General features: G+C 43.7%; 1 protein-coding gene across 7 annotated transcripts in view; it reads right to left on the reverse strand.

Moving 5' to 3' along the window:
* NUP188 (nucleoporin 188) overlaps positions 1-26,676 on the reverse strand; it is a gene marked incomplete at its 5' end in the record, with an annotated part of 53,259 nt that overhangs the window by 7,562 nt on the left and 19,021 nt on the right. For 5 of the 7 annotated variants that reach the window (XM_082208176.1, XM_082208173.1, XM_082208175.1 and 2 more), the window contains 29 exons: positions 905-1,042; positions 2,206-2,364; positions 3,535-3,627; positions 4,760-4,960; positions 5,592-5,773; positions 6,386-6,531; positions 7,814-7,899; positions 9,033-9,107; positions 9,467-9,680; positions 10,488-10,555; positions 11,027-11,096; positions 11,272-11,441; positions 12,583-12,789; positions 13,618-13,724; positions 14,220-14,353; positions 15,236-15,364; positions 16,485-16,551; positions 17,004-17,124; positions 17,589-17,703; positions 18,512-18,588; positions 18,694-18,781; positions 19,913-20,039; positions 20,635-20,790; positions 22,863-22,989; positions 23,296-23,415; positions 24,119-24,184; positions 24,364-24,453; positions 25,359-25,556; positions 25,879-25,993. In XM_082208176.1, coding sequence (XP_082064302.1) covers positions 905-1,042; positions 2,206-2,364; positions 3,535-3,627; positions 4,760-4,960; positions 5,592-5,773; positions 6,386-6,531; positions 7,814-7,899; positions 9,033-9,107; positions 9,467-9,680; positions 10,488-10,555; positions 11,027-11,096; positions 11,272-11,441; positions 12,583-12,789; positions 13,618-13,724; positions 14,220-14,353; positions 15,236-15,364; positions 16,485-16,551; positions 17,004-17,124; positions 17,589-17,703; positions 18,512-18,588; positions 18,694-18,781; positions 19,913-20,039; positions 20,635-20,790; positions 22,863-22,989; positions 23,296-23,415; positions 24,119-24,184; positions 24,364-24,453; positions 25,359-25,556; positions 25,879-25,993 — 3,646 coding nt within the window. The remainder of the gene's footprint in view (positions 1-904; positions 1,043-2,205; positions 2,365-3,534; positions 3,628-4,759; positions 4,961-5,591; positions 5,774-6,385; positions 6,532-7,813; positions 7,900-9,032; positions 9,108-9,466; positions 9,681-10,487; positions 10,556-11,026; positions 11,097-11,271; positions 11,442-12,582; positions 12,790-13,617; positions 13,725-14,219; positions 14,354-15,235; positions 15,365-16,484; positions 16,552-17,003; positions 17,125-17,588; positions 17,704-18,511; positions 18,589-18,693; positions 18,782-19,912; positions 20,040-20,634; positions 20,791-22,862; positions 22,990-23,295; positions 23,416-24,118; positions 24,185-24,363; positions 24,454-25,358; positions 25,557-25,878; positions 25,994-26,676) is intronic. The other 2 variants (XM_082208174.1, XM_082208179.1) reach the window with 1 other exon arrangement.

Raw genomic sequence — 26,676 nt, forward strand, 5'->3', positions numbered from 1 at the left:
AGGGCAACCATATTTGAGGACTCGAATGGTGTGGTCCTCATGTGATGCAACACTTCATTCTCAGTAAGCTATTAACAACCTCGGTCCTTTTGCCAGGAAAGGCGAAAAACCTCAGAAGCCAACAACCTTGGTTAAGACTGAAACACCAACATTTCTTCCTCAGAAAGTTCACCCTCCACCCCAACAGGTCTTCCCTACAGAGGACCACTGTCCACAGGCTAAAGCATTAGCAGGACCATCCACCCCCTTAGCTGGCTCCATGATGACTGGAGAAGAGCCCCTAAAACAGGGAGAGAAGGAGACCTCACAGAACTGCTATTTGATGGAGCTCTGTGAGATCCTCTTTCATGCATCCTGGATGATGCCAACTCTTTCCCTTGCAGGCTTCCTATGAATAGGAGCTCCCACTTTTGTGTTTACTATGAGGGAGTTCTTTACCTCTTTCTAAATACAAGAGTGCACCAATGGGGGGGGGGAGGGTAAGAATCCCAATCTGACAAAGGAAGTAGTATTGCTCACCCCACCTGCAGAATGGGAGTCTGGCAATTTAACAACAACAACTGCTACTACTTAAAAGTGACTTCTGCCCATCCTCTAAAGCCTTTCTTCTAGAAACCTCCTCTTTACAATCTGGGCCCAATAGCCATTTCCAAGTAGGGCTCTCTCATTAGAGAAATCAATTTGTCTTTAGGCTTTGGTTTCAGGCTTAAGGATAATGAACTTTGCTCGGATCAACAATAAGGTGACATGGGGTAAGGGTGAGGGTGACATTTGATGACTCATGCTGCTTTAACCACAAGGACAAAGTTGTGCAAAAGTGTTTAATCGTGTGTAAACACAGTAAAGCCAATATGCAAGCAGAATTTAATAGGACAGGGACATGCAGACAACTAGTTCTCCCTACCTGCACGTCTCTTAGAAGCTGGGGCAGGTGGAAGTGCCACTCCTTCAGGAAGTTAGAGAGTTGAAGAATGAACCCAACCGTATGATCTGCTTCTTCAAGGCAGGCCAAATTCTGTACAGTCCGGACTGCAGTCAGGCACTGGAAAAGGGGGGGGGGGAGAGAGAGACATTAAAGAGCAGAAATTTCCTCTTTTTCTCTCTGTCTTTCAGTGCAGACTCTGATATTCAGTGTGCCACGGCTACAGGAATACTGGAGAATCCCTACCGTCTCTCAGCAATCTAACAAGACATCCTGACCATCTCCCACCCCATTTTCTTTCTGAATAGGGAAAAGCTGGTCAAGACGTCTGTTCTGCATGTCAGTGTGGCAGCACCTAATAACAGACAGGCACCTTCTCTATTGTCATTCTGGCACCTGCTAAAGATGCCCATCTTTCAACAAGACTTCTAGATGGAGATCTTTATTGAAGTTGGTATGTGGATTGCATCTGAACTGATCTTTGGTACATGCTGTTGTGATTTAAAACTCTCGGTGTGTATCATACACAATCACACAATTTTTATATATGCAGCTTTAAAAATCTTTTTTATATATTGTTTTAAATATGTTCTTATTACGGTATACTGTAAGAAGCTTCAGGATGGCCCATGGGAAGTGATTCAAAAATGAAATGATGGTGACTTCTGGTGCAGGATGATGCTGTGAGGCAAGGCTCTCAGCTCTTTCCTGATAAAAATGCTTTCAAACTTCTGAATCATCGGACTGTGTGGACAAAGACTTTGATTATCAGCTGAAGAAAAGTTCTCATTACATATTATTTTGCTTTTAATGACCTGCTGCGATGACAACTTGGACTAAATGATCAACACTGGACTTAATTCTAACTGCGCCACTATCTACTGAGCCAGGGGAATTGGCAGAGGAGGATTCTCATACTAATTTGTTGAAAGAGACAAGTCTTAAAGCTGATCCAACAAGATCAGAGCTTAAAATGACTTAAAACAGATGATGTAAATGGGCATTATTTAATTTTATGCGCTAAAATAGCAGAGACTTTAATAGCCATGGTTAATGTTTATGGACCTAATTCAGATTCCCTCCCACTATGATTTACAAATGTTTTTGACACCTAAATGAGTGTACTTATGATGAAGTGGTGATAGATTTTAATGAAATATTGGATTCTAAGCTTGATAGAAATACACCTGTATGAAAAAACCACACCAATCATTAGTGAGGGAAACAATTAAGACACATACGGAAGAGTTTAATTTAATGACAAACACACTTTCCCAACAAACCTGAAGGATCCTCTCTTGATGGACACCCACGAAGTCCAAGGCTTCAGTCAGGAAGTTGTACCGCAACGTCTTCAGAAGGCGCTCCATCAAGGAGATGGAAAGGCGATAGACTCCTGGCCAGGAAGGGGCATCCAGAGATTTCCGCAACGAAGCTTGCACCTGCATCACACGAGGACCACACCATTCAAATACACAAATCATTGCTATGCAGATGTTTCTGAGAAGGGGCCAGTTGCTTTCTGATAGAACTGGGTTTCTCTAGGGATGTCAACATGGATAGACCTTGTTTACAGCTGGATATTCCGCCTCCCCCCTCCCAATTTCTCTCCTCTATCCTTATGGTAAAATTTAGATTGAAAGCTCCCCAGGTCAGAGACCACTGCTCTTATACTGAAAAATACTCAAGCCCACGTATCTCAGCCTGATCACTGAGATCATCCAGAGGAGTGCTGTTAGTTGTCTCTCATGTTACAGAGGCCTAACTGGCCTCCACTAGGCATTTATTGTGGTCAGTCCCCTGCTACAGAATGCTCTTCCAGGAGAGATTAGGCAGGCACCTTGCTTTTGACTTACAGGTGTCTCTTGAAAGCCCTTTCTATGAAGACAAGCCTACAGAACTGCTTGCATTTTCTGATCAGCCAGTCATTTTAATAGTGACAATATGATTTATTAGACTTCCCAAGTTGTTTGTTACCAGAATGTCTCCAAGCAACTTACAACACATTTAAAAACAATATAAAAACATTATACCACATAAAACTGCAAATAACCCCCTAACAACCAAAGGAAGCTTTGCCAGAACACTAGTAACAAAGCAGCATCTTATAAGTCTATCAAACGTGGTATGAAGGAATGATTGCTGGGTGTGGAGCACACTTCCACCCGCAGACAAGCCACAGCTGTCTGAACATCATGCCCTCTATCTAACCTTTTGCTCTCTTAGAAGTCTGCTGTGCCCTGTCTGTGACCTTTGTCTCTTTTGATTAAACATTGCGCAAGGGGAAAGTGACGTGGTGGGAACAGGTGCCAAAATAACTTTGTACCACCCCTCGATCTCGGGATTGGAAAATGTGTCAAGGTCACAGTCCAAAATGTATCTGACTGGTTTTGCATATTGTGCTAATAAAAAGAGCCTCGGCAGAGCTAGCTGGCATTAAAAACACCTTTATAAAGTGCCACATACACCAATGGAGTTACATAAGTAGCAGCAGCAGCAGATAATTATAATGATATACTTAAAGTAACCCCTTGCTTCACCATGGCAGCAAAGCAAAGTTCTGACAAAGTGGGTCACCCACACTGGAAAAGGAAGGAAGAAGAGTCACTCACCTGACCAGCTCCATCACTGCTCAAATGGTACACGCTCAAAAGAGGCAAGCAAATGCTTTGCATGACGCCAGCTCCAGCCACAGCTGCTGCCCCCTGCAAGAGAACATAAGAAGATCCCTGCTGGATGAGGCCAAAGGGGGTCCATCTAGCCCAGCATCCTGTTCTCACAGTGGCATACCCATAAGTAGGATCCAAGTACAATAGCATTTCCCACCTAACCTGGCAGATTCCAGCAACTGGTAATCAGAAGTACTGCTGCCTCCAGCTGTGAAGTGAAGGCATAGGCATCATGGCTAGTAGCCACTGATTGCCCTCTCCTTCTCCATTAATTTGTATACGGAGTTGGGGTCAATAGCTCTTGAGAAGTGGTATCACCCGCCTCTCTCTCCAGTTGGTGGAGCTAAACTGAAGCCGCCACAGAGCTCTCTGACAAGACTCTCAGATTTCTTCTGATGTTTACAATGGAAAACATTCTACCTGCTCATCTCTCAGGCTCTCCAGTATCTGGATCCAACAGCCCACCCACAAGACAAGCAGAGGATCAAACAATGAGCTCAGCTCTGAGCTGGTACGCAGCTTTGGGGGGTTGTATTAAACCCCAATAATGAAAATTAAATATCACTGGAGAAGTTTGAACAGAGGTCGAATGACTAGTGTTAGGGATTCTTTAGCTGTGACTCCTGCATTGCAGAGTTCATTCCTACAACAGTATGATTCTGTATATTTCTTTCATGCTGGCAAGCTCACCTGATACAAATCCCCAATGTGCCAATCTTCCCTGAAATCTAACCATGTGATTGTGTTATGCGCACATTGTCCTCCACATGTCATTTGACTTTGCCACTTTGAGTCATTCTTCCCAGTACTTTAAACTATGCAATGTGTTTGCTGACTCAGAGAATCCTCAGACTCTCCATGTTTAGAGGCAGCATGCCACTGAATATATGCTGGGAGCGAACGGCAAAACCAGACCAACACCTTCCGCAGCAGGAGTGACAGAATCTGTTGTTGGGCCAAAACTCCCATCGTCTTATGACTATTAGCTATGACGGCTGAGGGGAGATGGAGCCCAGCAACAGCTGAGGGAGCACATGTTCCCTGTATGTTCCCCCATATTCCCCCATACAGCCACAAGCAGTTGGGGGAAACGGGACTCAGCCATATAGCTCAATACTAGCTAGCTAAAACTGTGTGGAAGGAACATAAAGCTTTTGCCTCTTCTCACCTGCTGGGTCCTGGCCAAGGTCAACAGCAGGTGCAACGAGGCTTCTGTGAAGTGCAGGTTCTGCTTCACTCTTAAGCTTATCTCCAGGGTGGTGAAGAGAGTTGGGAGCAGTGGGATCTTCCGGGTAACTTGCAGCCAATAATCCCCATCCTCATCCACTTCACAGAGCTCCTTTGCCAGGTGAAGCCCCAGCACACACACCTGCTGGGAGGAGGCAGAGCAGGGAGCGAAGAGCACATGGGCACCCAGGTGGGGAAGGAAGGATATTGACTGTCAGAAAACAAGCCACTTAGGATAACTGCTACTAGCAAACAATTGTTTTTGAGTTTGTGATTGTTTTATATGGTGTTTTAATTGTATACATATTAGTGCACATCACATATAAATACTGCACATCATATACATATTAATGCAGTGTTAAGTACTTTTATGAAAAAAATATTTTTAAAAAGGATTTATGTCTTTTACACAACAGTGTGGCATGCAGTAGTTAGCATCAGGCTAGACCTGGGAGACCAAAGGTTGAATCCAACCAAGTTTTAATCATAGTAGGGCCACTCTGCTGTGCAATTATGTATTCACTGTCAAGTGCAGCTTGGCTCCAAACAACTTTGGTTTAAATCACCGTCTTCTTGCTAAGCAAGTCAGCTGAATCAAGTGGTCCACTCCAAATGAAGGCAGGAAATGAACTGAGGCCTCAAGGGAGAAAGGATTAACAAGTTTCTTTGAAGCTTCAGGATTTCCTGCCTTCGAGCAACACAGGGGCAGCTAAGCCCCACTTGGAGATGCCACCCCCCACCAGTCTTTCCCCAAGACTAATGAAGCCACTTGCCCCGTCTCGCTGGTCTTTCTGCTTATGCCGGGAGGCATCGTCTGTTTCCATGCTGTCTTTGTCATCTGTTGAGTCCCCAGAAGTCAGGCAATGCCGAGTCTGGTCAAAAAGGGCAATGAATTCCTCCTGGAGCGTTTCACACACGCTCAACACCAGCTGGGAATACTCAGGAACTTCACTCACTATAACACACATGCACACAGCAATATGATATGGAGCACAAGGAAAAGCATATAGAGCAGCCTAGTGTTGGACAAAAGCCTTACTTTGAGGTGGGGAAATCACTCCCAGGGGATGAATGTGGCCCTCAGGACTCTCCCTAGACCATACCCCCTTCACCAGCTCTGCTCTGTTCCTTCCTCAAGTGCATTTGCCTAGCTGGAATCTGCACCTCAACTGTGATAATGTGGGCTAGCACTGCGTCCAAAGCTATTGTCCCATGGTTTGTTCCCAAACCACTTCAGGAATGCTTGGGTTCAGAAACCACATTCTTTCCCATGCAAACACTGGAACCTTCAAAGGGCACCAGATTTTCCACCTGCCTTGCCCTACACCCCTACTTGGGACCCTTAGAAGGAGGAACTGCTGCCTAAATAAGTTGTATTGCATGTGAATTTTGCATCAGTGTATTGTTCTGTGTGATTTGCCCAGGGGGTGGGAAGGCGGGCTCTTTTGGGAGAGAAGCGGCATATAAACAAACAACAACATAACACAACACAAGCATCTCTGCTCAAGGCATTACGCTAAGCAGCAAGAGTGATGCCCACGGAAGTTGTCCATATAAAGCTCCCCACCTTTCATCTGCTTCATTTGCAGGACTGTGATGAGAGCAGAGAACACTTTGGCCTTTGTCTTTTCCATCATCTGCTGGTCTGCCTGCAGCACTCCATCCAGAATCTTTGTCAAGGAATTTATGATTTTATCCACAGAGCCCAACTCGCTGACAACAGGGATTGGGGGGGGGGGGGGGGCAAAATGGAAGGAAATATATTAAGATGCATAAAATTATACACACCTCAGCATGTCATCTGCTCTGCATGATTCACAACCTCACTGGGTGAGTTTGCTTTAGAAGAGAGCAACAATCCTCAGCTTAGTGCATCTAGTACCTGCCTGCTCTTGATCATCTGCCAGCAGAAGACCACGGAGGGCACGGTAAAACCACTTCCCTTTCCCGTTTCCCCCATCAACGAACAATTCTGCCTTAAACAGTGGTTCACTATAGTTCACACCTGTTTTTGTGTTGGCCATCTTCAAAACTGGATTAGGACTTTTAGAGACCATAAAGCACAGAAAGAAATTTATGGTGCCCCTTAACGGAGAGTAAGTCCCCTGAATAAAATAGGGCTGAGTAGACAGGGTTGGGATCGCATATTACATTTCCACTGCCTTCAGAGATATTAAGAATTATTTGATTGATTGAAGTAATAATAAAAATAATAAATATGCTGCTTGACTGCAGTAAAACCTCTAAGCAGTTTACAAGAAATACTAAATTATCAATAAAAAATACCAAATAAGAAAATAAAAATATAAGATTATTTTATAAGACCAGTAAAAAACCTGAAATTAAAGCACATCTGGATAGGCTTGTTTTAAATAGAGGCTGAAAAGAGTACAGTAAAGGTGCCTCCCTGGGGTCAATAGGAAAAGAGTTTAGGTGAAGGTAAAGGTAAAGGGACCCCTGACCATTAAGGTCCAGTCGCGAACAACTCTGGGGTTACGGCGCTCATCTCGCTTTATTGGCTGAGGGAGGCAGCGTACAGCTTCCAGCTCATGTGGCCAGCATGACTAAGCCGCTTCTGGCGAACCAGAGCAGCGCACGGAAACGCTGTTTACCTTCCCGCCGGAGCGGTACCTATTTATCTACTTGCACTTTGATGTGCTTTCAAACTGCTAGGTTGGCAGGAACAGGGACTGAGCGACAGGAACTCACCCCGTCACGGGGATTCGAACCGCTGACCTTCTGATCGACAAGTCCTAGGCTCAGTGGTTTAACCCACAGTGCCACCTGCGTCCCTAAAATGTAGGTACTGCCACACTACAAGATCGAATTCTTACAATTATGGATCGATTTCTTAACAGTAACTCTCCAGAGTACCAGCAAGGAGTCCTTCTTAACCCGCCACCTGGAAATGCTTGGAACTGAACCTAGGACCTCCTGAATGAGAAGAATGTGTTCTGCCACTAAGCTACTGCATCCTTTTCCCCAAGAGACCTACCTCTTCCACTGTCTCAGCAGGATTAAGAGGAGGGTGCACAGCATGGATCCCAGCTGTAGACAACACACCGAAGTGGGAACCAGCAACTGCAGAAATATTTATTTATTTGGACTGAGTAACAAGATTTTAACATCGCCTCCCTAAACAACATTTCCAAAGGAGAAAGCAACATGAATAGACAACCATCAAGCCTTAAAATAAAACCACAAAATAAAAATGTGATACAAGCCAATAAACCAACAGCACAGGGGGAGGAGGGAAGAAAAAAAGGATGTTTGATTCTATTTCCAAAAACAGAAAGGGAAATGTTTTAAGTGGCTTCAGGACAGAGGGGGAGCCAGGTGGGCATCTCAAAGGAGTGTGATCCAAGATCCAGACTGCTACATAAATGGTCCTAAGTTTTGTGAGCACCTTTAAGTTGGCAGGACAACTCTTCGTGCATCCTGCAATGCTCACCAGGACAAACTTTTGTCATTGATCATGCTCCAGTGAAGAAACACAGGCTACGTGCACACCATAAATTTGAAGTGTGTTTCATCCACATGGCTCCCCCTGTGAAAGAACCCTGGGAACTATCGTTTTCCCCTTACAGATACATACTGTTTTTATACATTCTTCTTCACTTAAGAAGAAGTTAACTTCACTTAACTTAAGTTAAACAAACTCTATGACTTCAAGCTGTAGAAGACCAAGGTTGCTATTCAACTAAGTATTACTCAGAGTAGACCTGTTAGAAGGATCACGTTCATTAACTGAAATAGGCCTACTCAAAGTAAGATCTAGTTCAATGGTACCCTTAGAACCCATCGCTGCCTGCCAATCTGCTACCAAGGGTCATGTTTAAGGTGTTAATACTAACATTTAAGTGCCTATACAGCTTGCTTTATCCCTTATACACCTAGCAGATTGCTGATGTCTGCAAGAGTCTCTCCTACAAGTTCTAAAGATCTGAGAAGCCCACTCTGCAGTAACTCATACTGTGACACTTTTCCACTTTCCAAAACCAAATGGAGGCATTTTTCTGTTCCCATGTGCTTTCCTAGCTGTATAAATGGGTCTTCACCACAAGTACCCATTTGTTAGGGCTTTAGTCTTGTTTTAAAATCATTTGCTGCTTTGGTGGTTTTAACTGTTTTATCTTATGCATAAATTGTGAGAGAGTGGTTCAGAAGGCAATTAATAAATTGATGATAAAAGCAGTGATGATAACAAAACTCACCAAAGCCTCAGTCCCACTCAGGACCTCCAGGAACAGCTGCTGGACTTCAGAGTCAGTCAAGTGCATGATGTCGGCCTGAGAGGATCAAAGTCCATCATTAAAAATTTTTAACAGAATCATTCCCAGCCCCCATTTCTTCTTTGCAAATAACAACATCAAAAAAGTTCCTTTATATGCAAGATGCATGTTTGTTGAGCAATCAGCAGCTGCAGTAACAGGGAACTATAAAATCTGAGATTACTAGAGCAGAATATGTTGCAACTTCCTTCTTTCTCTCAAGTAATAGCTGTTGTGTTTTGTTTTGTTTTGGGGTTTTTTTGACAGATTTGTTAACTGGCCCAACTAACTTATGTGGGATGCAATGTGATTCAATCCCACCTCCCAATCTATACTGTAACATTTTATGGACAGGCAAAGAGACAAAACCTCCTTACGTGGCTGGAAGAAACGATGAGCATCATCCGCCATGCGGAGATCAGCATCTGATACTCTGACATAGAGGTGCAGCCGCTGTCCTCCGTCTCTGCCATGTGGAACGCGAGGGACTGCACGTAGCCTGACCAGTAAGCAAAGCGCTTCTCTGTGGAAAACTTCTTCAGTGTGTCTTTCAGCGACTGGTCCAAAGAACCCCTATGGGCAAATGAGAAACTGAGAGCCGTGATTCTTGCTCTTGGTTACTCTTGGTTTTGCAGAAAAGTAGAAGTGTGTCTCTTCCTGCTAAAGCAGCTTTGACCTCAAATGCTTTGGACTACAATTCCCACCAGCCCCAACATCATAGAGCCAAGCTGGATGGAGCTGAAGGGAGGTGCAATCCAAAACAATTGGACAGCACCAGGCTGGAATAGGTCACCTTGATGAATTCACACCAAAGCTACAGCAGATGTATCAGATAATGAAAAACAAGGTATACAAAAATAAACATGTGCCATTCTACAGGAAGCTGTAAGTACGTGGTGGGGAACCTATGACCCATGGGTCAAACAGAGCTCACCAGACTGTTCCTTTGGTGGAGCAAGGATTTCTCCCAAATGCCCATCCTCTGATGGGTGGTCAGAGCAAGCCTTGTTCAAGGAGAGGAGCAGTTTCCATTCAATTTCTTTGCAAGCTGCCCTGCCTTGCTCCTTTCAACCTTGAATTTTGGAGGTGGAAAGGAGCAACACTGAGCAGCACAGGACTGGCAACACCACTTGGGAACACTTGGGAACGTCAACTGTGCTGGCAGTAACATGCTCTACAACAGATTGTGCCATCTATTGTGCAACATATGCTTATACAATTCTCTTGCACAACATTCTGCTGATGCAAAACGTTTTTCACCAGTAGAAGTAGTATGCACTACTAAGTGATTTCAACTTAGTGCTGCACTGGATACAACCCATAATTTCCTGTTACATCTGTACTGAGCTGGCAGAGGCAGGTCACCGGCTTTTAGGAAATGCTCTGAATGATACTTACTTAACTACATAGTAGATCTCCAGACAAATGATTTTCATGATCAAGGCACAGGTGTCCAAGATGCTGAGCTACAGAGAGGGAAAGGGAGTTATGTGGAATGTATGTATGCATGTTTTATGTATCCTATGTGTTTTATTACACATTTTATTATGCTGTTATTAACTTTGTTTGCTTGCTAAAATCTGTTTGCTTGTTCTCTTTTCTTCATTTCTATATTCTGTATTTGGTTGACCAATCAATTTTGATTTGTTTTGATTTGATTCGAGAACTATCAGGCTGGTGGCTCATACAGAAACAAAAGGACAGAAACCAAATTTACCTGGGAATATTTTATGCCTTCTGTCCCATCAAGCACACTGATGGGGTGGGGATGTTGGAACTTGGAAATCTATCAAATTTTACTTTACTCTTTTAAAATGTATCTATCCTGCATATCTTACCTAGGGGGAATAGCAATTAAAGGCTGTAACACCCAAAATATGGTAGCAGGACACATGCAGGTCCACAAACTAGTGCTACTTACTATGGAAGCAACTCACCTCAGACGTTTCAGAAGGCGGAGGAAGGGTTCCAAAGAGTGGGTTAGTTAAATTTTCCCAAAACTTTGGCCTACAAAAATTGCAGAAAAACAGACAAAATCAGGCATTGTTCACATTTCTTTGCCAACTTCAAAACACTCCTAAGGATAGAAGGATAACTGTGTTTGTGTTGGTGATTAAAGTGCTCTACTTTGTGGCCACTCCCAGACGGGTTGCAACATGAGACAAGAAAAATTATCACTTACTTGGTGCGAAGGACTAACATAGCACTATCCCGGCGGTCCTGCCAGAGGGCATGAAGGAAGGCAATGGCAGCTCGCTGGAGAAGCGGGGGACACCAGTATCGCTCCTGCTGTTTGGTGTCTATCAGCTCCAGAACTACGTGAAGGCAGCTCCACTCTCCTAAGTTGAATTCCTGTACCAGAGAAAAACAAAATGCAAAAAGAGTGGCAGTGGGAAAGGAAAAAAACTTTTAAGGACATGCTTTAGTTCACAGAAGCTACAACAGCAGGGTGGCAGGAGTGTGGAGGTCTGTGTGGTAACCATACAATGTAGTCAGGTCACTGGGAGAGAAAAGAGAATGCTGAATTCTGCCCCTTCTGTGGCAGAGAGGAAACTTATAAGAACCTGATCGATCAGGCCTATGACCCCCCCCATGTGGCCCAACATCCTCTTCTCACAGTGGCCAACCAGATGATCATTATGGGAAACCTGTAAGATCCTCCTGTGCTTTCCAAGAACGGATATTAAGAAGCATAGCTGCCTCAGAATGTGGAGGCAGAGCATAGCCATCATGGCTAGTAGCCATTGACGGTCCTATCCTCCTCTATGAATTTGTCCAATCCAAAGCCATTTAGGTTGGTGACCATCACTGCCTTCTGCGGAAGCGAGCTCCATTGTTAACTGTGTGCTGCGTGAAGAACTTCAGCTTCAATGGAAGACTACACCTTCTAGTGTTACGAGAAAGGAAGGAAAACCTCTCTCTATCCACTTTCTCCGTCACATGTCTATAAGCTTACATAATGTCGCCTCTAAACTAAAAAGTCCCAAACACTGCAACCTTTCTCACCTTGTGCCTAAACCTAGGCACGAACTAGTAGCCAGCGACTGTGCATGTTTTTGTAAAGGTTGTGTGTGTGGGTGTTCTATCGAGTGCTGAGTGAAACCAGATCTCCTTTGTGGAAAGCCTAGGATTGTGGCTGCTGCGGTGAGTGAAGAAAGATTATGTCAGCTGGCTTCAGGGCTGGTGCTGACCTGCAACTTCTGATCTTTGAATTATCACAATACTCTTTGAACTATTGTGAGTTTGCACACTGAACTGTATGGAGGTTCTAATTTTTAATGCTCTGCTATTCTCTCGAGCTTCTTTGAACTCAATGCTGTGAATAGGAAAGCAGCATGCAAATATTAAAGCAGATCAAAATATGTGGGCGGAATCATTCAAGCAAAAGGGAGGTGGCTAAGGTGACGATTCTAGGTCACAAAAGTGAAAAATTATTGTGTGCTCTCTCTCTCTTGCTCTCTCTCTCAGACACACGCACACAAACAGAGTCTACCTTTGATCCATCAGTCCCATCATTTACTTCCAGATTGAGGAACAGCTCAATGAGGCCAGGCTGCGTTTCCACAGCAACGGTGAGGAACTCGAGAATCATGACTTTGATGCGCATGTCCTCGATTTTGCTCTGCAGGCGTGTCAGGAAGGCATCACGGATGGCAGCAGCATCATTCCCAAGGCAGGCATAGACAGACATTGGAGCAACCTAAAATAAATGAAATAAAACTCTACTAAATAACCAAAGTTGTCAAAATCCAATCTAATGTTTTAAAAGTATTGCAATGCTTTTCAAAAATGCTTAGGTATTCACTATTCCTTAGCTAGCTCAAGAGAGATTGACTTTGGATGCTGTAACAGGATAGAGAGGAAGAAGGTCTCAGATTTGCCAAACCTAATCCGTTGAAGCTTTATAACATGTTACTAGCCACAACAGCTATGCTCGGCCACCACAGCCGGAGGCAGCAATGCTTCTGAATACCCATTGTTGGAAAGCACAGGAGGGGAGAGTGTTGCTCTTGTGCTTGGTTCCTGCTTGAGGGCTTCCCATGGAGGCATCTAGTTGGCCACTGTGAGAGCAGGATGACAGATAAGAAGGGTTACTGGCCTGATTCAGTAGGACTCTTTCTGTGTATTATGCAGTGGTGACCCCTTCAGGACTTTTCGGAAATTCTGAGAAGTCCTGCTTACTGTAGGGGGTGGGCATAAGAACGGAAGAGCCTGGCTGCTAGATCAGGCCAACCAGATACCCCAATGAGAAGCTTGCAATCAGGACCTGATCACAACAGCAACACACTCCCTTCCTGTGGTTCCCAGCAACCAGAGTTCAGAAGCATTGCTGCTTCCAACAGTGGAGACAGAAAAGTTAGTGACTACTGATTTCCCCCAACCACACAGGAGGTCCTATTTTTAAGGATGGGGAGATGAAGTTGCTTTAAATGACCTTGTAAGAATTGCAACTAACAAATATAATGAATCATTTCCATGGGAAAACCACAAAAGCCCTTTAATGGGTAGAAAACAGTAAAAGACTTACTGTGGCAAGCCGCTTCAGAAGCTGGATGGCGAGGCGTGGCAAGGCAGGGTCGTGTTTGTGGTAGATATATTTGGCCAAGATAGCAATCAGGTTGTTCCTGTGGGCACCTGGCAAGAGCAGTTTTTTAAAAAAAAAAACACAAAGAAGATTCATGCATCTCTGAGGAAAATATTTCCTTACAAAGGAAGTGTAAAAAAAAGCAGCTTCCTTCAACAACCCACATCCCTTTCTCAAAATGCAAATTTTGAAAACCACACACAGGTTGTAGGTACCTATTTCAATGGCACATATCAATTAATATGTTTAAATTAAGATGGATGTACTGATAGTCACTGGATTTTTTTTCTTAAAAGGTGCTGTTTTTAAAACAAAAATGTGAAGAAGAATACAGTAGATTAGAAATTGTAATTGTTAAATGTTAAAAAGTCAAGGGCTATAACAATTGTGAGCTGATGAGGTAGTTTTCTTTTTCTTTTCCCTTCCTCTCTCTCTCTGGTAAACATGTAATTAAAAGGAAACAAGAAAACTACACACAGGTTGTCTAGGCATAAAACTAGTGTGCCACATTCCTGGCTATAGAACATATAAAAGGAGTTACCTACCATGCTGTGTAAGGGAATGTTCCAGAGGAGACACCACATTGGACGGCGGCTTCAACCGGATAACGTTGTTGGTGACAGAGAATGCCAGTTTCACTGTCTGGATGAGCAGCTGGCCCTGGCCATGAGACTCATCACTGCATTGTCAGCGAGAATTGCATTAGAACCCATCATTTCCACAGCACTTTTTCAGAGCAATCTGATCACATTAGAGGCTAATGGCTAACCTCAAATCAATGTATGAAACTCAAGCACACCTCTGCATTGGGGCCACATAACCACCACCCTCCTTTTAGGGTTGTAAGATCACAGTGCAAGCAGACACACATAACTGGCACAGTTCCCATCGGGGCCTTTGTTCAAGACCTACACCACCCCATGCATCCTTGGGTTCCTGGTGCCTAACTAAGGTGGTAGAGTCTGCTAGATCTACATCTGCTATGGCCTATCTAGCTCAGCACTCTGTTCACACAGAATGCCTCTTTGGAAACCATGAGCAGGATCCAAGGGCAACAGCAACTTTTTTCACTTGTGATTTCCACCAACCAGTATTCAGGCGCAAACAACCTCTGACAGGGGAGAAAGAGAACAAAAGAGGGGTCCTGCTGGATCAGGCCAGTGGCCAATTTACTGCAGCATTCTGTTCTCAGAGTGGCCACCCAGAGGTCTGAATCGGAAGCTTGCAAGCAGAACCTGAGCACAACAGCAACACACTCCCCACTTGTAATTCCCAGCAATTGGTATACCCTGCCTCCAACAGGGTACCTATTCACCTAGGATTTTGGTGGTTTATTTACTGCACTGTTTTTAACTTCTACTTCACCATGTTTACTTCCGTTGGCTTACTAGCTGCTGGAATTATTGAACCACTGCATTTTTTCGTATTGTTTTATTTGCTACAACGCAACATGTCAATATTTTATCTACTATTCCTTACACATGTCAATATTTTATCTGCTATACCTTACAAAAGAATGCCCCTGGGGAGCTGAGAGGGGGGCAGGCGACAAAGTACTCACCTGCTAGACTGTGTGGCCATCACCATATCAATGGTGTCCACACCAATGCCCATGATGTTTATGACGGCCTGTCCTGCTTCTGTGTTGGCCAGGCTGAAGATGCAGAGGGACTGCAGGCTAGGGGCCCCGCTGGAAAAAGGCAAGAACACGGATCTCAACTCAATGTGAAAGTCCTCACAATTAACCCCCAACACAACCAGCGCTATAAAAAAAAAGTGAGCAGAGAGCTGACGTCTCCACAGCCATGAGTACTAGCAGTTCAACTCTTACGCAGGGTTGCTGTGTCCTGGTCTCCTTTGGGAGGAAGGGTGGGGGTATAAATTTAAAAACTCGTCCCATTCTGAGGGATAGGGCAGTAGCTCAGTGGTAGAGCATCCACTTGGCATGCAAAAGGTCCCAGGTTCAATCCCTGGTATCTCCAGGTAGGCCTGGAGAGCTACTGCAGGTCAATGTAGACCGTACTGAATTAGATGAACCAACTCAGTACAAGGTAGTTTCCTATGTTTCATTTGTTCCGCTTTCATCGTAAATTTACATAGATTTATTATTAAAATGATGTAAGGAGCAACAACAACTCCCATTCTGAAAATGAAGTGTGCATGGGGCTGTGAATTATTATTATTGTTGTTGTTGTTATTATTATTATCAGAAGGGTAGGGGGAACAAAATCTGTAGGGGAAATCACATGTTTTACATACAGAAGGTCCCAGCCAACAGCCAACATGGAGCCCTCCAGATGTTAAGGTAAAGGTAAAGGGACCCCTGACCATTAGGTCCAGTCGCGAACGACTCTGGGGTTGCGGCGCTCATCTTGCTTTATTGGCCGAGGGAGCCGGCGTTTGCTCGCAGACAGCTTCTGGGTCATGTGGCCAGCATGACTAAGTCACTTCTGGTGAACCAGAGCAGCGCACGGAAACACCGTTTACCTTCCCACCAGAGTGGTACCTATTTATCTACTTGCACTTTGACATGCTTCCGAACTGCTAGGTTGGCAGGAGCAGGGACCGAGCAACAGGAGCTCACCCCGTCGTTGCTGGAAGGTTGCTGCCAGTCAGAGTAGACAGCACTGAGCTAGAAGGAACAAGTAGTCTGACCTGACAGAAAGGAAGCTTCCTATGACAAAAAAAAAATCATAGGAACAAAACACACACACAAAATGCAGAGTTGGAAGGGACCCCAAGGGTCATCTCAACTAAAGCATCCATGGCAGATGGCCACATAACCTCTGTTTAAAAAACCTTAAATTTACCTGCTCTGAGTTTCCATCTCCGGGGATAGATTGAGGATAGCATGAATCAGCTGCAGGATAAGGCAACCTGAAAAACCAAGAGGGAGAGGGAAACCATTGTCAGGACAGGGGTGGGGAGTGGACTTAAACTGCCAGTTCTGCCCCACCTCTCTTCTGCGTCCAAAACAACCTGCATGCCAGATTGTGCGTCAGTTGGCTGTGCTTAAAATGGTCCCCACCTGTATCCCAACGCCAACCCTTCACATTTTTTGTTATTGTAAGGTCCAAGGTAACTTGTTCTGAATGGTTGTTATACTTGTTGGCTCTATGTCTTTCTGTTTCTCTTTATAAAAATGAAAATCCTTTGTATGCTGTGCTTTAAGATGGCAAGATTGAGGGCAGGTACTGTCTTGTTTCAATGAATTATAATCCACTTCTGGGAGCCATTTTGGATGAAAAGCAGGTCACAAATGCTATAAGTTTGGGGTGGGGGAATACCCCAAATCCTTAGCTCCATCCACCCACAGAAGTCGTGCTTACCAATTCTCTCTCTCACTCCATGGGAGTTGTAGCGCCATTTGTGGTAGTTGGGGAGCATCTCCTTCAGGACGAACACGATGCACGGCACAAGACCTTGGCTTTGGGTGTTGCCAAGCTGCCCCTAAGGAAAAGCAGTCAAAAACCCAACACCAAAATCAAAGGAACGAAGAGACCACAAGCTTTCTTTGTTATTACCCTATTCCAAACCCTGTTTCTGTATTTCTGAAGTTACTGCAACAATCTGTGCAACTGTGTTTTTTATTTTAGCAATATATGTATATTCTCCTTTTTAGATAAGATGCTTTGTAGAAAAACAGGATAAATGTAAAGAATCTCAAGTCAATCAGGAAATCCCCCAAAAATAAAAAAGCAGATAAGCCTGAACATTCCTTGCTGATTTTTTATTTATTCAAAAGCATTCAGAAACAGCTTGCAATTTTTTTTTACAATTTTTTTTACAGTATACAATATAAAATAAAATAAAACAAGAACAACCTTAAACCAATAAAACACCAGTCTAAAACACTAATAAATGTTCCCCACTACATGATGCAGGAAGTATTCCTTCTCCCCAAAAGCACTTACCCGTATGAGTGTCATGACTAAATTCAGGAAGGAGGTCGTCACACCATATTCGCCCTGCGGCTGCTCAATACTCATCAACAGACTGCCATAGCCTCCAGCATTCATTCCTTCTGCACTGTGAGAGAAGAGGACAAACAAGCAACAGGGAAAGAAAGTGAGGGAAGTGTGAGACTGTGCACTCCAATCCGTAACTGAGGAAACTGGAAGAGTGTGCAATTGTCGACGACACGCAATATAGGAAGCTGCCTTATACCAAGATGGAGAGGATACTCTTGGTGGCAAAGCACTTTCCTTTGTATGGTGAAGGGTAAAAGTGGGTAAAACTTTCTAAAACCCTGAAGGGTCACTGCCAGTCGGGAACATAGGAAACTGCACTCGACAGAATCAGACCGCTGATCCATCTAGGTCAGCATTATCAACACTGACTGGCAGCAGCTCTCTTGAGGTTTCAGGCAGGGTCTCTTCCCCAGCCTTACCTGGCGATGTCAGGGATCCAATTAGGGAGCAGAAAGAAAGTAACATATATTTCAATGACTTAAATGTTTATTACTATACATTCAAACATTGTCAAACCAGAAATCATATTTGGTAATAAACCACATTACCAACCACAGTCAATAAAATTATGCCGCTTGGCCATATCTGTTTTCATTGGACTAGATGACCCATGACCCTTGAGTCCCTTCCATTTCTAAGATTCTATGATTCTACTACTATTTCACTGGATTTATGTTTTGTTTTTGTTATAATGCTATATGTTTATTGTTATAATGCTACAATTTATTATGCTGTACATTTGCTTAGAAAACGTTTAAAAAGAAATGGTTTGTAAGTGTTTAAGTAACAATAAACACAATGGCCATCCAGGGTTTTGTACAATGAAGTCAGTGGATTCATTGTTCCATGGATGTCAGTCAAATTACCTGATCATGTGGCTCATACTAGAGACCGGATTGGCAACGAATGGTAAAAAGCCTGTGTGATGAAGATCCATCCAAACCTGAAAAGGGAGAGCAAAAATTATATTTATCGGTTCATTACATCTGATCATTACACCTGTTGGAGACAACTCCAATAGAAGCAAAGCCAGAGAGGGCCCCTTTACCTTTGCAGGCATCCGAGAGGCTAGGACGGTCAAACAGTTGACGCAAGAAGCAATAACGTCAACCGGGGGAGAAATAACAGTAGTCAGTCTGGAAGAGAGGCAAAAATAAATACATAGAGCTTTTCCAAAACACTCAAAAGGATGATACCATCTCGTGGTTCCAGCTTAAGTACTTGGGAGTTTTAGAAAAAGGATTTGATGAAAGTGGATCAAAATTTGAATTAGAGATATTAAGTAATGATTCTAAAATTTTGTCTAAAATGTATAAATTGCTGCTTGAATGGCATTTGAAGGATGAGGAGGTTAAGTTGGTTATGATCCACTGAGCCAATGATTTTGGGTATAATATACAGCTGAGTGATTGGGTAAAATTATGGAAAGAAGGTTTAAAATTTACTGCATGCAATGCCCTAAAAGAAAATGTGATGAAAATGATGTATAGATGATATATTACACCTGTCAAGTTAGCGAAAATGTATAAAGTCAGTAATAAATGTTGGAAATGTAAAGAAAAAGAGGGAACATTTTATCACATGTGGTGGGAATGTAAAAAGGTGAAATTCTTCTGGGAGATGATGTATAATGAGATAAAAAAAATGTTGAAATATACATTTATAAAGAAACCAGAAGCATTTTTACTAGGCATTGTTGGGAGTGATATAAATAGAAAGGAATATAAGCTCTTTTTATATGCAATAACAACAGCAAGAATATTACTGGCCCAAAAATGGAAGCAAGAAGAATTACCGACGATTGAAGAATGGAGGATGAAGTTAATGGACTATACAGAACTAGATAAACTAACAGGAAGGATTCGAAACTGGCGCGACTAGAAATTCATGGAAGACTGGAGTAAATTTACGGACTATTTGAAAAGTATTTCTGAAGATCAGACGACGTTCGTAGGTTTGCAAGAAGTTTTGTGAGGAGTATTATTGGAAGTACTGCAAAAATGGAGAAGGGGAAGGATGATTTGTTAAGAGATGTAAAGGCAATATAAAGTTAAGAAATGCATAAGAAGTGGTTAAAACGGTGGATCATCAGAGGTGCTGATGGAAGACTAAAAAGATTGTATAAGTGATAAGTTTTGTGGTTACATTTTATAATTTATATGTTAAAATCAATAAAAAATATTTTTTTAAAAAATAAGTACTTGGGAATTTTATCTCCATCTCTCTTGGAGAGGCTTAAGCAGAATGACCACACAGGCTGCCATTACCTTTGTAACAGCATGTAGATCCGTGAAGTAATGGGCAGGAGACAATCGGCGATTGACACATCTGTGCTGATGACTTTGTGAACCAGATCAATGATCGGCTTAACCCTCTGGCAGTGCTGAATGACATCTGGGAAAGAAGGAATGCATTTAGTGTGAAACACCCAGGCAAGGTAAAAGCAAGGAACAGTAAGAAGCAGGGGCTACTAGTGAGCTGATAGGTTTTTGTTTTACTCATCATAGGCACACAGGAAGGTGCCTTATACTGTGTGAGTCCAGTGTCCATCTAGCTTACTGTTGTTTACACTGACTGGCAGCAGTGGCTCTCAGTGGTGGTTTCAGGCACGCCTACATGGAGACATCAAGGATTGAACTTAGGACCTTCTCTATGCAAATGTCACCGAGCTCTGGTCCTCATAGTTCTGAATAAAGGACTGAATTACACAGGAGCATAGGAAGCTGCCTTCTACTGAGTCAGACCATTGGGTTCTATTTTGCTTAGTACTGTAGACACTAACTGGCAGCAATGCTGCGTTCCAGGGTTTCAGGCAGGGAGTGTCTCCAGGCACTACCTGCTCCAGTCCTACCTGGAGATGCCATTGGGGATTGAGCCTGGGACCTTCTGAATGCAAGGTTGCTGCTCTGTCACTGAGTTGGCAATACACCTCACAACATATTTTACAGAGTCCCCACCCTGCTTTTCCAAATTTCTGGGAGAGACTCACCTGCAGTCGACACTACATGCAACAGCATCTCAATCTCGCAAGTGAACAGCGTCCAGCTGCTGTAGGAGTACTCCCATCGTACCAAATAGGCCTGGTCATCCAGCATCACCTGGCCCACTGTTCCCTGAGGTATCCGTAGGTTTGTCTGGCCCAGCCCTAAAAAGCGGGGAAATGGAGGAAAACAAAGTCAAAACCTTCGTGCAAGTTGAAATTTCTTAAACTGCGGACATTTGTATTTAGGAAAAAAACAAATAACATTCCAGAATTATTTATTTCATAAGATTCATACACAGCTTGATTGTATAAAAAAGCTCTAAAAGCAAAAGATAAAAAGTTATCAATAAGAAGAATCAACAACAATCATAGAATTGGATAGAGTTGGAGGGGACCTTCAGGGTCATTTAGTCCAACCGCCTGAAATGCAGGAATCTCAACTAAAGCATCCATGATAAGACGGCCATCCAGACTCTGCTTAAAAACTTTACCTGCTGTGAGGATCCATCTCAGGGCACATATATAGGATAGCATGAATCAGCTGCAGAATAAGACAACCAATCCACTCTCTCACTTCATAAAGTTAAACTAGCAATAGGTTAACAATAGATTAATACTTGCATTGACTTTCTAGATATCTGGTCAGGCTTGTCTAAAAAAAAAGGGGGGGGTTAGCAGGTGCCAAAAAGAACAAAGAGTGAAGGCACCTGCCTGGTTAATAATTTTATTATCTTGTGGCATTACATAAGAACAAAATACAACAAAACCAAGCCAGATACAAGGAAAAATATCACAGGATCATTTGGTTTCACCCAAGCTAAGTGCGGGACGTGGGTGGCATTGTGGGTTGAACCATAGAGCCTAGGACTTTCCTATCAGAAGGTCGGCGGTTCGAATCCCTGCGATGGGGTGAACTCCCATTGCTCGGTCCCTGCTCCTGCCAACCTAGCAGTTCGAAAGCACATCAAAGTGCAAGTAGATAAATAGGTACCACTCCAGCAGGAAGGTAAACGGCGTTTCCGTGCGCTGCTCTGGTTCGCCAGAAGCGGCTTAGTCATGCTGGCCACATGACCCGGAAGCTGTACGCCGGCTTCCTCAGCCAATAAAGCGAGATGAGCACCACAACCCTAATTGTCAGGGGTCCCCTTACCTTTAAGCTAAGTACAAGTAGTATATACAGAACAACTAACAAACCAACATTTAACTTTCACATTCTTTTGATAGGTATAAAATAGAAATTACCATACAGTCACCAAACTTATGTGCCAAGGGAATGATGATGGTGATAATATTTATTATGTCCCACCACCAACTCAATCAAAACACAATCATCAGAAAATGTCACAGAAGCTTCTTGTTATTGGCTCTATTATTAAGGAAGCAAAGTTTTGACATACTGATACCATCATCTCTCACACCTATCATTCACATTCCATCCTCTACCTCAAGCTCAGCAGGCCACCCACTCCTGTTCCTGCTTCCCACCCGCCTTGAAGGTTTTCAGCTTCCTGGAACATGCACCTGAACTCTGGTGCTGCCTTTGGTTTGTCTGGACAGAAGATGGAGAGGTGAGTCCATGACTCTGTAGAAACTAGCCTACTGGTAAGATGCACATTTGCTGCTCTGCCAACTTCTGCCTTTGCCCCACCACCACTGGCATGTGGTTCCTGGAAAAGAATGTGGTCCTCAGCCTGAAAAATATTCCCCACTCCTGCCCTGCCTGTTTATTGTCCCATTACTCTCCTAAAGTTTTCACTTTTTTGGCCACACATATGCCTCTCCATTGTTTTGGATGTTTGCAGTATCATTTGGCTATCATGGAAATCTTTTGGGCTATTAGATAGTGTCACAGTTCCAAGCTGGCAATTATGGCCCAGAAGGTGGCCCTGGGCATTTGATGCTGGCTGCCCCAGCAGAACATAAAACTGTATGATCCCAAATGGTCCCAACTTCTGCTTCTCATGCTGCTTGACAGGTACTGGGAGACAAGAGTTCAAATCCCCTTGCTGAGCCATGAAGCTCACTGGGTGACCTTGAGCCAATCATTGCCTCTCAGCCTAACCTAACTCACAGGGCTGTTGTGAAGATAAAATTGAGTGGGGAGAACTACGTACACCACCTTGAGCTCCTTGGAAGAAAGGTGGGATACGAGTGTAATAAGAATAAGAATAATTAGAGAGGACAAACAAGGAGTTGGGATGACCTGGGGCAAAGAGCCCTGCCTTCTTTCTTACCAAGGGGATACAGCAGCTTCGGCGCCTGCCTTCGCCACAGGGTACCGTCTTCATGAGAAACTACATCGGGAGGCTTGTGCTTGTAGACCTCTATGTAGAAGGACATCTTATCCAAGAAGCTATAGACCTTTAAGCAGAGAGGTGGGGGGACAAAGGCAGAGACTCCTTCATTTGGCAAGGAGTTGGAAGTCTGATATATCTTTCACATAACCACCCCACTCTTTTATCTAAGGTAGTGTGCATGCCCCATCTTATTTTTATCACCACAGCTACCTTTTGAAAGATTGACTTTAAAAGCCCAAGCTCCACCCTGTGATTGAATACATATTTTTAAACCAGTCTCGCTAGTATAATTTCCACATTCTAGCAACTGCACTGGTTCCAGAGAGTGGTAATTAAAAGCACTCTAGGATTTATTAGCCTCCAAATGTACCTTTTTTGCTGTAGATTTATCAGACACAAGGGCTGTGAGTAACTGCAGAAGAGGAGAGAGGAGGTGGGGGAACATCCCGCAGACACTGTCCAAAATAATGCCCAGACCTGCACTTGGCTCCTGGTGTGAGAAAGACATGAACAGAATGTTCATTACAAACTGGTGCTAATCAAAGGCATTTTCTTGAGCTGCTAATGTCAGATCAGCTTGGGCATTGGGAGCTCCTAACTTTAGAGCACTAGCGTGCTCCACATCCTGGCCACTGGAAGTTTAGAGGTAGACAAGTTTGGAGATGGTGCATGAGCAATAGAAGGTTGAGATAGAAGTTTGTAACACACTATGTAATAAAAATGAAAGTGTGTTGCCATGTGGCAGTTTCCCTGGCTGCAGTGCAAACTACAGCGTGACAAAAGGCAGTGGATGGGCAGCCCAGGCCATCAAAGGAGGTAAAGACCAAACAGACTGCAGCAGCAGATCCCCAGCTCTGCTGGTTTCTCTGTCTGCCAGCCTCAGAGTCCACATGGATGCAGAGCCCAAGGCTGGCCAGCACTGCAAGTGGCCACTTTCCTACTCCCCAGTCAGTCTTGGAATCCACTGCTGCTAATCAGACTGAAGTAAAGAACACAATCTGCCCATCACAACTATAATAGTGCCCCATCACCAATAGTTTTCTGAAGGCCACAATGCAAAGAAGAGCAACACAAGAAGTCTTTTGCTCAAAACAGCAAGCAGAGGTCCAAAGCCCAAAAGATGATTTCCCCATAAAGGCTTTGGTCAAAGGAATACAATGTAAGGAAATGCAGGCCAAATGCAGCTAACTTACTGTTTTCCAGAACAGTGGAGGAATGCTGGAAGAAGCCAGAACTTCACACGCTGTATCTATTATGTCCTTTAGAAAGGAGAGAGAAAACCACCCACCACATTACACATCACTTGTTTCTGGTTCTTCCACTGTAAACCTCAAAAATTAAACCAGGTTCAAGATTGTTTAAACCAGACTTCACCAAACTTGGGTGCCCACCCAATGTTGGAACCACCAACTCCCGTCTTAAGCCTTTGGCCTCCTACCTGCTGATTGCCCAATGTGTGCAACTCCAAGGAGGTCAGCACAAAGGAGAGCAGGCCATAAATGCACATGCAGGCTGTGCTGGCGATGCACTGCAGAGCAAAGAGAGTGGGAGGAAAGGATATGGAGTGAACAAAGACTCATTCAGAAACTATAGAAGTTGAGCACAGAATTTAATGAGACATCTATTACGATCACACAACCCAAAGTAACAAGCCCAAACTCTGCAAATGTAAAAATGAATACATTTATTTAGGTTATTTAATTTATTAGTTGCTTTTTTGCCACAGCAACTAAAAAAAATTAAAACACATACATTAAAACTGGGGGGAGGTGTAGAGAACAACATTAGTACATCACACCCATGTTTTAAAAAGCCATAGTTAAAAGCAAAAGGCCTGGTTGAAAAGGAATGTTGTTGCCTGGCACAACCAAGGTCATCTAGTATACCCCCCTGCAATGCAGGAATCTCAACTACAGCATCCAACCATCCAACCTCTGCTTAAAAACCTTCAATGAGGGAGAGTCCACACACTCCTGAGGGAGTTTGTTCCACTGTCAAACAGCTCTTATTGTCAGGAAGTTCTTCCTTAAATTAGGTGGAATCTCCTTTCTTGTAACTTGAATCCATTGGTTGGAATCCTACCCTCTAGAGCACGAGAAAAGAAGCTTGCTCCATCCTCCATGTGATAGCCCTTCAAATATTTGAAGATGGCTATCATTTCTCCTCTCAGTTTCTTCTTTTCCAGGCTAAAAATACCAGCTCCCTCCACCGTTCCTTATAAGGCTTGATTTCCAACCCTTAATCATCTTGGTTGCCCTTCTATGCACAAGTTCCAACTTGTCACCTGCTTGACAGCTGGCATAGTTATGCGGAAAGTGTCTCAGGGGTCAAACTGGACCCTTGGGTGGGCCAAGATTGGCCCGCAGAGGCTGGAGGTTCCACCCACCTCTGCTCAAGAGCCTTCCATGAGATTGCACAAGACACGAGACTCACATTTCCCTCGCTGCTTATTGACCGGAGAAGCTTGGTGAGGTACTGAAATACATTCAGCTGAATAGCTGTGCTGCCCATCCTTCTGATCGCGCTAGGAGACTCTTCAGGGCTCAACATGTGCCGCAGCAAAGCCCAGGCCAAGAGAACTGGGGCATGATGTGTGACATCCCCAAGAGTTAACAGCAAGCAGTCCACCTCCTACTCGGAACAAGAGAATCAAGCTCTTACTCAGGGAATCTTGGACAAAGAAGCATTCATTTTTTTTATTACATTTATATCTTATCTATCCTTCAAGGAACACAAGGTGGTGTGCATAGATATCCTTCTCCCCATTTTATCCTCCTGTGAGATGGGTTAGGCTGAGAGAAAGTGACTGGCCCAAGATGACCTTCATAGCCAAGTGGAGACTCTGGTCTCCCAGGTCCTAGTCCAATACCCTAACTACTACATCCCACTGGCTTTTCTGACTATTCTTTTGTCTGTTTCACCACTGAACACGCAGGACTTGCAATGGGCTTACTTGGCGGATCTGCCCGGTGCCAGAGAATTTATGCTCCTCTTTCCTGTCATCCAACACACGCTCATGCAGAGAGTCGATTTCCATGCCTTCCACTAGAATGAGAGCACTGAAGTACCTGGAAGATAGGGAGTAAGGTGGCAAGAAAAAGATATAGATGAGGGACAGGGTGGGTCAAGGAAGTTAGAACTGGAATAAGAAATATTCAGGATATCATGTGCAATTATGTCTTTATTTTTTCAAACATATTTTTTCTTTGAGAGATGTGCTATAAAAAAGAAAAAAAACAGAGCAGCTTTGATGGCTGGTGAGCAAAAACAGACAGCAAAGTCATTAACTGCAAAATGAAGGAATGTCTCTCTTCCAGTTTCTGTAATGCTCACAAGCAAACTGTAATGTGGCACTGTAATGCCAAGAGGAAAGTGGGCCCTTTTGCCCACAATAGTTTTAAAAAGACATGTAAAACCACAGAGTATTATATGCTTTGCCTGCAGGATCTCCCTACATGTTCTCAAGACATCTACCCAGATGTGGCAAAATAGATGCATGGATTTTTTCACATACATCTGTGTATTACCCCACCACCGTAATACACCTTTGGACATAAAACAATGTCGTGGGAGAAGCAGGCTGTGAAGACATTAAGAAAAAGGGAGAGAGGAGTGCGAGGGAGGCAGGCCCAGACAACATCAGGGTCTGCTCTAGTTGGACTGCCCCCACCCAATAAAAACTTTACATATTATATCATTTGTCTTAGTGCTTTAAAACTGTAAACGGCTTGGGTACCCTGGCAGAAAGGTA

The sequence above is a fragment of the Podarcis vaucheri genome (assembly GCF_965113315.1).
Source record: "Podarcis vaucheri genome assembly, chromosome: Z".
In the NCBI taxonomy this organism is placed as follows: Eukaryota; Metazoa; Chordata; class Lepidosauria; order Squamata; family Lacertidae; genus Podarcis; species Podarcis vaucheri.